This window comes from Mytilus trossulus, chromosome 8, assembly GCF_036588685.1.
Source record: "Mytilus trossulus isolate FHL-02 chromosome 8, PNRI_Mtr1.1.1.hap1, whole genome shotgun sequence".
Lineage (NCBI taxonomy): Eukaryota > Metazoa > Mollusca > Bivalvia > Mytilida > Mytilidae > Mytilus > Mytilus trossulus.
This window is the reverse complement of record NC_086380.1, coordinates 30,590,356-30,603,183: the sequence shown is the minus strand read 5'-3', so window position 1 is coordinate 30,603,183 and position 12,828 is coordinate 30,590,356. Positions and strand designations below refer to the sequence as shown.

The 12,828-nt window shown below is 33.2% G+C and overlaps 1 protein-coding gene across 1 annotated transcript; it reads right to left on the bottom strand.

Annotated features, from left to right (window-relative positions):
• Positions 1-10,873: 10,873 nt before the first annotated feature.
• On the bottom strand, positions 10,874-12,610 carry LOC134727568 (uncharacterized). Its single transcript, XM_063591948.1, has one exon. The coding sequence runs from the start codon at positions 12,608-12,610 to the stop codon at positions 10,874-10,876; it is 1,737 nt and encodes a 578-aa protein (XP_063448018.1).
• Positions 12,611-12,828: the final 218 nt, after the last annotated feature.

Sequence of the window (12,828 nt, the reverse complement as noted above, 5' to 3'; positions counted from 1 at the left end):
AAACACAGAAGTAACAATATTTAATAAATCAGAAAGTACAATGTATATAAATTATTGTTGATTTCACGTAGATATATTATTGATGGGATATTTGACCATACGGCTTCATATCCCTAAAGCGATAAATATCTATTGCCAGCTTTAATAACATTGCAATAAATACTAGTATTTGATATTCCGTGTTTAATAACAATTCCACATGTACAGCATATCTTCCAGCACTTCGGTGTTTACATGGATATCAATTATATACTAGTAGTTGTTGTTTTTTTAATTTTCTGTTAACAAAACTTTGAAATTTTTGAAAAACGAAGGATTTTTTTATTTCAGGCATAGATTACCTTAGCCGTATTTGGCCCAACTTTTTTGATATTTGGGTCCTCAATGCTCTTCAACTTTGTACTTATTTGGCTTTATAACTATTTTTATCTGAGCGTCACTGATGAGTCTTGTGTAGACGAAACGTGCGTCTGGCGTATTAAAGCACATTCCCGTTACCTTTGATAAATAATTCCAAACTAAATTGTTTGTCTATAAAAGAATAATTCAGGAGTTTTAAATTAGTTGAGGTAACGAAATCCATGGATAAATGATTTACGAAACTCGTTCCTTTTTACAAATCTAGAATAAACAATCTTTGCTTTTAAATTCAGATTCATTTTCAAATATGTTCCCTTGTGTTGATTTTCACAATTTAATTACTAAGTAGATAATTTTCTTAGTTTTCAAATCAATTGATTTATTGTACACGAAAACAGCAGCAGAAATAGTGTAAGAGTTGCTAGAACTAACAGTTGGTTAAGGAACGAGTTTGAAATATTATGAATTGAAGTGCAACCAGTGAAATTGTATATCAACAACAAATTATGTCTCTACAGCAGTCAGATGTCTATCAAACAAACTCAACTATATGAAGTTTAGAAGTTTGACAACGTCCTACGTCATCTTCATGATTCCCCCCATCCCAGTCACTTGAACAGCCTATCAGTATTCTCCCCATTTTGTCAATATTAAGACTATTAGGGTTCTCAATATCGTCATGACAAAATTTAGTGATAAACTCTCCCTCCTGTGACACGACATGAATGGTGCTAGAGTCTCTGTCCGCAATTAAGATGTGACCATGCATCGTTGTTGCCATGTCATACGGTGTGAAATTATCGTAACAGTTGATGCCACCGTGGCCACTGTATGTCCATTTTGGTTGACCCCATTCTCCTAAGGTAAGTACTCTTCCTTCCCTTTGTTCATACGTATAACGCGTACCATATCTTGGATTTTTTGCTATATTAAACGACTGGTAGTCAATAATGCAAATGTCATTGTTAATATTTGTTGTGATTTTAGCAGGAAAGGTAAATAACCTCTTCTGATTTGTCGCATTACATTCAAAACGTCTGATTTCATTTCCAGTTGAATCAAGTATTATAATTCCAGATTTTTTATTGCTGCGAAGATAACTACTACAATATCCTACAAGAATAGTATTACTAGTTGAATGAACACCACAAGGTTTCAAGTCACCGATTGATGTGATTTTTGTTTGACTGACACTATGGCAAATGTGCATTATTTCATCGCCCAGCAATTCATCAGAAATTAAGATGTTTCCAAGGTACTCTGTCATATCTACTACTCGAGTTGATGAATTGAACTGCTTTGAAGTATTATTTGCAGCGGTGTAATCTAAACATTTGACTATTTTGAAATTCAAACATATACTTTATAATAGTTCTTCTGTTAATAGAAAATAGTTTGGTTTTAATGACCCACCTGCTTTACGAAATATAGGGAAAAGTAAGACTGAAGGATTGGAAAAAACTATAATAGATGCATACCCCAAATCATTTGTTTTTGTATGACAATTGTTTTTTGTGATTATCAAAGAAATTATGTAAAAGTGTATGCCAACAATAAACACCTATTTAAGGGAAAACAAACAAATACGCATTGAAAATTACATTAAATTCAATTGAACTTTCCTGGATGAAAAAAAAACCAAACTCAAAACTATACATCCACATCCGCAAAGATAACTTACAGAGGACAGGGAAGCATATTTCAAACTTTTTTTTATATACTTTTGAAAATCATCTTATCAGACTGTATTGAAATAACATTTTACAAACCCCTTTACCCGAAATATCTCTAGTAGTTTATAGCCTACAAAATCACACAGGAGATCATATTAGTTATATTCCTATATTGGTTTTCCTAAAAAAAAAAATAATAACGAGTATTTGAACATTTTAAAAATAAGTAGAATTCTAAAATAAACTACATTCCTCTGAAAGTCATGTTATTAAATAGTTATGATTAACGTATCATGAAGGTTAATTGCATACAGGCGTAGGAGACAGTTTGAAGGATACATTTGCTTCCTTAAGCTTTGATAAAAATTGATATTACATTATACCGACTATTCATAACTGTATGAAATCTTTACAAAAAGGTTGTGATACAGCATGAGACGAAAGGAAGATATGTCTACACTCTTTCCTAATGTGACCTATCGAATTAGACTTATTACCGGATTTAACATACGCCTGTGTTTCTTTGTTAAATTATTACAATGCGCTAATGTTTATATCTGCATTCCCTTAGCCGCTACCTCAACATCAGTTATCAATACACAGTCTACAAAAGATTAATGTAATGTAACAAAATATATTCAAGTCGATATAATCAAAAAAGAAAACGTCAACTCGGAATTACAAGTATGAATAATAAACTTTTAACTTCGACAAAGTATAAGTATAAATGATGGTAGGGATTGTCAAAATTGGAAAGACCGGAATGTCCAAAGGCAAGCGTCGAATGTCACATAATTAAACACATATTTACCATTACAGTTATTCACCCTTAAGCACGTAAAGTATTCAATTACATAGGGGACCTAAGTCACAAGACAAATGTCAAATCAAATTTACAATCGCAATAAATGACTTAAATTACTCAAGACCTTGCGTACTTTATACTTGGCACAGAGAAGGCAACGCATGTACGATAATTCTAAGTGCATGAACTTTAAAGATATCATACTAATGATCATGTGTCTGACCAATAATATTTACAACTATTTGTTTTGAAAACGTTTGATTTGAACAATTTTGTGTATGGACTAAAACCGTCTGAACTTTTATTCTGCCATTTTATGTCTTATCAAAGTGAATCGTGTCAAACTACAATGCATCGCTTAAATGGTATAGTGATAGCGTACTCACCTTTCCTTGTCTGAATAAAACCAAAATTTGAAAACCCCGGATTTTGATGAGGTTTGTGTGGCTCGGTTTTATTTTTTCCTGTTCGCGTTTTGTGTCCTGTTGTTATTAGGTCTTTCCACCTTTCCGTGTGGAAAGAACTTTTGCTTTTGTTCTGAGTATAAACTGAGTTTAGTTTTCTGTAATTAGTTAATACTTCAGTTTCGTTATGTATATCTCTTTCATATTCATTTGTTAAAATTTACTGTTTGCAATAGCGTGAATTGTTCTATATAATATGAATGTTCTTATCCTGGGCATACAAACAATGCCGTATTTGGCAAAACCTTTTCAACTTTTGATCTTCAGTGCTGTACAATTTTGTATTTTTTTTCACTTTCGATCTTTTATATCTGGGCGTCACTGGTGAGTCTCGTGTGGACTAGACGCATTTTTGGCGTATTGAATTTTAAACCTAATGTTTTTTGTTATCTATTAATCATGCTTTTCTTTGTCTAATATGTTCTCCTTTTTATTTGTATTGTAGTCCTGTAATATTTTGTTTTCATTTCAATGTTATATTTAACTGTGCCATTAAAGTGCGAGGTTTGGCATGCCATAAAACCAGGTTCAACCCACGACTTTTATTCCCCTTTAAAAGTGTCCTGTACCAAGTCAGGAAGATGGCCATATAATATTGTTCGTTTCTGTGTGTGTGTTGCATTGTAACGTTGAGTCGTTTGTGTTTTCTCTTATTTTTGAGATAAGACGTGGCACGGTACTTGTCTATCCCAAATTCATATATTTGGTTTTGATGTTATATTTGTTATTCTCGTGGTGTGTTGTCTGTTGCTTGGTCCGTTTCTGTGTGCTGTTGCGTTTTGGTGTTGTGCCGTTGTTCTCCTCTTATATTTAACGCGTTTCCCTCGGTTTTTGGTTTGTTACCCCGATTTTGTTTTTGTCCGTGGATTTATGAGTTTTGAACAGCGGTATACTACTGTTGCCTTTATTTATTTAAAAGAACCACAGTTGCAAATTTAATTTAAAACGTTTCATTTATTCACATTCACCAATTCTTTTGCACCGATCATGATTTACCAACTCATTTTTATCTATCATCTGCAATATAAACGCTTTTATTAACGGCGGGTTAATCGGCTACCAGTACTTAATTTTGGGATACCATAGTCATTTTGTGCATTGTATTCAATACTTCTTGTTTCTATAAGTCATATCCAACCCCCTTTCAAAAATTGTTACAATATTAATAGCGGTAACGAAACGCCGGTATCAATAGTTTAAAATTATTGTAGGATAACTTCAAGCCACATTTTGGGCTCGTCCTCATCAAGGGCTATTCAAAATATTGACTTGTTGCTTTTGGAGATTATGAGTTTTAACTAAAGGTTCATCCTAAGAAAGGCTTGACATGTCACTTGATTCACTAAACTATTACCCTTTTGCCGGTGATCATACATTACCCACAAAACCAACGATAACGATTGTTTGCAAATTTTCGTTTGAATTGGCTTCTATATTAAGCTGAAACTTAAGTGTTTACAAATTAAGTTTCTTTTTTGAGGGAATTTACGACCCTTGTGCAATAAGTCACAGATGCCGATGAGTGAACAGTATGCACATTCTCATCCTTCTTTTTTTTTCAAAACAATACGGAATGCAATTTATTACCGGATGATGAATAAGACGGATTTCACAATTATAGAGACTCTCTTAATTGAGACAAAGAGTTAGTGCAGGTTTATAGTTTAGTTCAGTTTCCAAATTATTTTCTTTTTATGTGTTGTGCCGATCATGTTTTCTGTTTCATTGTTAATGAGATTGGATATTTTTCTTCAGCGTTTTTGTCTTCCTTTACCTCGATATGTCGTATTACGTATTATTAAAGCTGAGTAACATTCCGAGACATAGTGGACATAAAGTAATGAAGATATTTTAAAGGCTCCAACAAGCCTATGACTCTAACCTAGTTAAATGACTTTCTTCAACAATGGATCCTCACCACCTTTGTGGACGAGAATAGAACTCATGACACACACAAAAATATGTTAACAGTTTCTATATAGCATCAAGTTAGTAATTGCCCAAAACATAGCAAAAGGCAATCACTCCTTTCTAGAATCTACAAACGATTTCGAAAAAATTTACTTGTATGTACACATGTTCATCGTGTCTTTCAAATGATCTATTAAATTGTCTTTCTGTCTTTTATGATAATAGGCAAAAACACAAAAAAATGTTAAAATTGTCATTATTGAGTGAAAACTCAAATATGGCCATGCGAACTTATCTGTAGATCTTGATTTGCTATGGATGTGAAATTAGTAGCCGGTTTGTTATTCGTTATTCGATATTCAAAATTAAATTGAAAATCATAAAAAGAAATATTTCTGAATAAAATTAAAAGCATATTTTTCGTAGTTTAGGGGACTGATAAGATGAGTAGGAAATCGTTTATATTTAGCAAAAACCTACCTGAGACAGCTTAAATGAGGGTAATACCCCACTGGTCTTTCAATGTCCATACAATTCAATAAAATATTAGACTATTTATATATGAAGGTTGTCTCAGAGGGATTTTCCAGAATAACATCATTTTCGATATCTACGGAGGGCTTAGATTTCACTTTTTAGGTAAAATTTGTCAAAATTTTAGGACAAAGGGCACAGGGCAATGACTTGAGCCCCCTGATCTCTCAATCTTTCTAAAATTATACAGGCATTTAGTCAGGGTTGGCAAAAACCCGGGTTTTATGAGTATTGCCCAGCCCAGTGGGAAATACTGGGAAAACCCGGGTTTTACTGGGTTTTAGTGGGTAATACTGGGCAATACTGGGTAATATAAAATACTTGTCTTAATTTCAAGAGGATTCAGTGATAAACACAAATGTAATACATTTGATAAGATATTTATACCCTATTTTGTTTGTTAAGCATTTGTCTAGATGGGCAAACTGTAAATATAAAGCAAAAAATTTTTTTTTTCAAATAAATATAACTCCTATTAAGAATTAACAATTACTTGTAAGAAAAATTACATTCAAATAATGTCACTAATTAGTAATTATTCAGATTAGAATACAGATTTGTTTATGTAACAATAATCAGCCCTTATAATTCTATAAGTTTTATTCATTCATTCATTCATATTGACATGACCCCTAAGGGTGTTTATTTAGCAATATGAATGTTTGACAAATAAAATTAACAAGTCACTTTAACACTGCAATAAAACATGATAAAATGCATGTTTCAAGGTTTGGATTATTAAACAATGATTGGTAATTAAAAAGGTATCTTTAAATGTACAAATCTTCTGTTAATTAGAATTAATAGAGAATATAAGAGAATGAAATTGACATTTCAATCTTCTAGATGACTGTCATTGGTTATCTGTATAAAAAGTATATATTTAGCTGTTATACTATGAAACTGTACCAAGTCTTTACTATTTAGTGTTAAAATAAGCATAGAAAATCATATTGCCCAGTATTGCCCACTATAACCAATTTCTGGGAGTATTGCCCAGCCCGGGAAAACCCGGGTTTTCCCACCCGGGAATTCCCGGGCGGGTAATACTTTGCCAACCCTGCATTTAGTTAATAGGTAGATACAAACGTGAATAAAATAAATTTGGGAGCACCCAAAGTGCCTGTTGGGTATTCAAAATATATAGCGAAAACCTACCGGAGACCGCTTAAATGAGGTGAGACCCCCTTGTCTTTCAATGTCCATCAGGGGGCTCTCACCATTGCCCTGTGCCCTTTGTCCTAAAACTTTGACAATTTTTAGATGAAAAGTAAAAATATAAGCCCTCCGTAGATATCGAAGATGACATTATTCTGGGAAATCCTTTTGATACAACCTATAATATACAGAGTCTATGATTTAGTTGAATGTTACCCTCATTTAAGCGGTCCCCGGTAGGTTTTCATTATAAATTTCTTTTTTTGGGCGCCATAAATATTTCTATTAATATTTCTAGAGTTATGGGTTTTTCTTTTTGTTTTAAGAAATATCATATATAAAACTACATCAATGATTTATTTTATTGATAAAAATCTTAATAATATAAAGACAGATATGCAATTTAGAAAAGGGTTTATATTCGAGGAATACGAAAATTTGAGACAGCTTGGAGAGGTCATTAAGGTTTATGACCCCTTCTGTAGCCACTTTTGTACGAATTTTTATGCAAACATAAATTGTATCAAAACTACAAATATCATGAATAATTCAGACGGGCCATTTTGTACATATACTAGGGGGAAACTTGATGCAAAGCATTATTACGTACTGTTTCATTGCATTCAACAGATAAAAGAGTACTTTGATGAAAATAAACCCAATATTTTTATAGAAAATCCACAGCCTTTAATACCGAAATTTTTGTTATAAAATTTGAAACATAGATTACTCACTTGCTTTTCTATGATGTGCTAGTGTCTATTTTTTACAAAAAGTTCGAACCAACCTGTATATTCCAAAATACCTCGTGAAGAGTCACTTAAGTCGAGCACACCCTTAATGGTGTACTTGATTTGGTCTATAAATTTATTGGTTTTAAACAATAACTACATTAATAAACTTGTTTTAAGGAAATTAATGCTAGCATTGTATGCAATAATCCTATATCTATCAGTCATCAAATTGCAAAATATGATAGAACAAGGATAAAGGCTGTGGATTTTCTATAAACTTTCCATATGTTTAGCATTGAATCAACAGAAGGGTATATAATCCTTAAACGATTTCCTACGTACGTATCTTACTCTGAGTATCTTATCAGTCCTCTTAACTATGAAAATCATGCTTTTAATGTAATCAAGTATTTATCTTTTTCACGATTTTCAACTTAATTTTGAATATCGAATATCGAATTACGAACCAGCTGCTTACTTCACATACTAGTACATTGATTCGCTTATCATTTGTGTTGCTTTGATTTGCTAATAAACTTTGCTAATTTAAAAGTTTATCTATCTATTTGGTGTTCGTGATAGGAAGCACACAAACTGATTTTGTCTTGCAATCCTTTGTTTATTAACGGCAACAGTAGTATACCGCTGTTCGAAAGTCATAAATCGATTGAAAGAAAACAAATCGGGGTTATTAACTAAAATCGAGAGAAACACATTAACCACAGGAGGTACACCAAAGGACAATATAATTCACACAAAAACGATCTATAAGATAACAATTGCCATTTTCCTGTCTGAGACTTGGTACAAGACATTTTAAGAAAAATTTGGTGGGTTGAACCTGGTTTTGTGGCTAGCCATGCGAATGTATTTTTAGTTCTTCATTGGCTTATCATTTTTGCTTATTTGATTTGCTAATAGATTTTGCTAATTTAAAAGCTTATCTATCTATATTGGTGTTCGTGATAGGAAGCACACAAACAGATTTTGTCTTGCTGATCCTTTGTTTATTAACGGCAACAGTAGTTTACCGCTGTTCGAAAGTCATAAATCGATTGAAGAAAGCAAATCGGGGTTATAAACTAAAATCGAGAGAAACACATCAACCATAAGAGGTAAATCAAAGGACAATGTAACTCAAACAAAAACGATCTATAAGATAACAATTGTCAGTTTCCTGACTTGGTACAAGGCATTTAAAAAAAATATGGTGGGTTGAACCTGGTTTTTGGCTAGCCAAAAAAAATGTTAAATATAACACAAAAAAGACATTACATGATAGGACTACAGAACAAATAAATGCAAGATCATTCAGGACAGAGAAATACACAAATAATCAACACAATGACACATTTCGACATGCTTCCAGTTATCAAAGGTACCAGGCTTATTATTTTATACGCCAGACGCACGTTGCATCTACATAAGACTCACCAGTGACGCTCAGATCAAAATAGTCAGAAAGCCAAACAATTATAAAATTAAAGAGCATTGGTGAACCAAAATTCCAAAAAGGTGTGGCAAATAAGTGGTTATAAGTCTTCTGTAACTTTCAAAATAATAGACAAACGCACTAAAATATGATTTAAGTGTAATAAATGAGCAATAGTTCTAATAACAATGAATAAGGAGTCGTCGAACAATTTAAAGTATTTGGCCTATTTGTAAATCCTGTCTTGCTAATATTTTTTTTCATTCAAAAGTACTCAGTTTTGATGTTAATATACAATATGCAGATCTCATCATTCTAAACATTTATGCCTTGTTAGATTTGTCCCAATCTCACTGGTTCTCAAGATATTAGACTTGTATTTAACCATCTATGCTTTATATTTTTTGTATTTTCGGTGTACTATAGCCGTTTACCCCATACCAATTCCCAAGGGAAAACATTGGCTCATACCAGTTGTATTCCTTGGGGCAAAACAGGAATGGGGAAGAATAACAATATAACATCGTCAATGTTGGTTGACAGGCGTGGTCATCGGACACATTTTTAATTAAATATCTCAATGATAATTGTTTCCATGTTAATTTTATTCGGCCTAGAATAATATTTTTGTAAAAACCGAATGGACGATGACAGACAACAAAGGACGACGAAGTAATGAGAACAAAGGCTGTCACAACGACAGCAAACCGGATTTATTAGCATTTATTTGTGTCCTGGCAATATCACAAGAACCATTACTGATGATTGGTGAAAGTTAAAATTGTCAATATCAAATTTGACCTATATTTTGTCATCAGTATCAACATATTAAAATTTGAAAAGCTTAGATTGAATGGTTTGTGAGTAAATGCAACAACGTGAATGGAAACACCATTTTACGATCTTTCAAGAACCATAACTCCTGAACGGTAAAAGTCAAAATCGTCATTATTGAACTTGACCTCTATTTTGTCATCAGTAACAACATATTAAAATTTGAAAAGCTTTGGTTGAATGGTTCATGAGAAAATGCACGGACACGACTGGAAACACCATTTTTCAATCTTTCAAGAACCATAACTCCTGAACGGTAAAAGTCAAAATCGTCATTATTGAACTTGACCTCCATTTTGTCACCAGTAACAACATATTAAAATTTGGGAAGCTTTGGTAGAACAGTTCATGCGTAAATGCCCGGACACGACTGGAAACGCCACATTTCAATCTTTCAAGAACCATAACTCCTGAACGGTTAAAGTCAAAATCGTCATTATTGAACTTGACCTCCATTTTGTCACCAGTAACAACATATTAAAATTTGGAAAGCTTTGGTTGAACTGTTCATGCGTAAATGCACGGACACGACTGGAAACGCCATTTTTCAATCTTTCAAGAACCATAACTCCTGAATGGTAAAAGTCAAAATGGCCATTATTGAACTTGACCTTCATTTAGTTGTCAGTAACAACATTTTAAACTTTTTAAAGCTTTCGATGAACGGTTCTTGAGTTAATGCACGGACAACATTTGATTGCCGCCCGCCCGCCCGACCGACCGACCGCCCTGCCGCCCGCCCGACCGACCGACCGCCCTGCCGCCCGCCGAGCATCCCCAATTTAAGAACCGGCATTTTTGTCACCAAAATCCGGTTAAAAATGAAATCATATACCATGCCGCTTATTTACGGAAATTTTGCTGTTTGTTAAATAGCAAGTCAGAAATATATATCTATTTCATTCAATATCACTACTCAAAATATAATAGTATAACCTAAGCATATGAACCTCTATCGCAAATATATTTTACATATATCCATCAACAAACTCAGCGACATGAAGATAAGAAGTTTTACTTTCATCATCTTTAGGCTTGATCCCATCTCCTTCACACGAACAACCAATCAATAATCTTCCCGACTTATCAATATTTAAACTAGCAGGTTGCACAATTAGTTCATGACAAAAGTAATTGATAAATTGTCCATCCTTCGACAGTATATGAATAGCAGAAGAATCTCTGTCGGCAATAAGGATAAGACCATGCATCGTTGTAACAATGTCATAGGGTGTGAATTTATTGTCACCGTTGACCCTTGAATCTCCATTGTATGTCCACTTTGGTTGCCCCCATTCTCCTACGGTTACCACTCTTCCATACCTTGGTTCATATGTATGTTTCACACCATTAAATTTTCCTGTATTTTTGGCATATAAAGATTTGTAATCAATGATGCAAATGTCATTGTTTACATTTGTTGTAATTTTCGCTGGAAAAGTAAACAAGCTTTTGTCATCCATACTTGAATTACATTGAAATCTTCTGCGTTCTGCCCCCATTAAATTAAATGTTATGATTCCAGATGAGTTTGTAGGGAAATCATGATCGTGGCAGTATCCCACGAGAATGGAATCTTTTGTTGTATGAACACCACAAGGTAGTAATTTACTGATGGATGTGAATTTTGTTTGACTGACACTATGACAAAAGTGCATTATTTCATCGCCAAGCCATTCATCAGAAATTAGAATGTTTCCACGGTACTCTGTCATATCTACTACTCGAGTTGGTGAATCGAAATATCGCTTTGAACAATTTGTTTTAACTTTACTGTAATAATCTAAAGATTTCACTATTCCGGAATTAGAAAAAGTAAAATGCTGAAAACAATTTGTCGTGGCACTGTAAAGGACGCTTGTTTCAGTATTTAGAGTAACAATTGCCGAAATATCTGGTAAGGCAATAGTGAATGTGTTGACCAACTTCAATTCAGGTACTTGAATAATGGATCCGAAATTAGAATCACTTGATCTTGATTCAAAGAAAATTAGCTCAGGAAGTTTTTTGATTGCTGTAGTTTGAGCTGGCAATTCTTTGTTGATCTTTTCAAATACTGTAAAAATACTAGAGGGCGATGACGCCTCTAATGCAGTGTCAATTTCAATCGTTCTTTGTTTCAAATCATTTTCTATGTCCGTTATCCTTTCTTTCTCTTGTGTAAGTGAATTATTTTTTGGATCCCATAAGCTGTCTAATTTCCGGAAAAGTTCTTCAGCTTCTTGTGTCAGTTCACTTTGCCTTTCGGATATTTTTTCATTAACTTTATTGTACTGTGAAAGCGTATTAAATTCAAGGATTTTGAACTCAGCAGCCTTCTCTTCAAAGAATGGCAACACCTTATCCATCTGTTGCCTCAACTCTCTAAGACTTTCACGCCTCAAATCGTAAATCCTTTTCAGTTCTTCTTGGTTGGACGGATTAATCAAGCAAGAAGGGCAGAGGGATTTGTCACAGTTTCGACAATAAACTAAACAGCTAAGTTCAGGATGCGTAGAACATGGGATGATTTTCAGATTCACTTTATCACTGCATTCTGTGTCAATATCTTTATAATCAGTTACATCATGTTCATGAGAATTTTTAAGAACGGAATGAATATTTATCCAGCATAGATCACAGAAAAATACGTCGCAAGTATTACACCTCCATTTAACGTTGGACGGTTTCTTACAGAATTGGCATTTTAGTAAGTTTTGCGCCATTATTCTCTTTCATATCACACTAATATTAAAAATGATATATTCTAACATGTCTAACTCATATGTATAATATAAAGAATGAAGAACGTTTTAATTAAGAGATATATCAAAAGACAACCATGAACTTTTGATTGTAAATTTTTTCCAGATAAAATTTCGGTATAACGATTCTATTGTTCAAAATCATTTTCAATCAAATTTAATCGTTAACATGTTTTCGA

What these genes read in the sequence shown, in the direction of transcription:
- LOC134727568 (XM_063591948.1), bottom strand. Translation starts at nt 12,610, where the DNA reads ATGGCGCAAAACTTACTAAAATGCCAATTCTGTAAGAAACCGTCCAAC.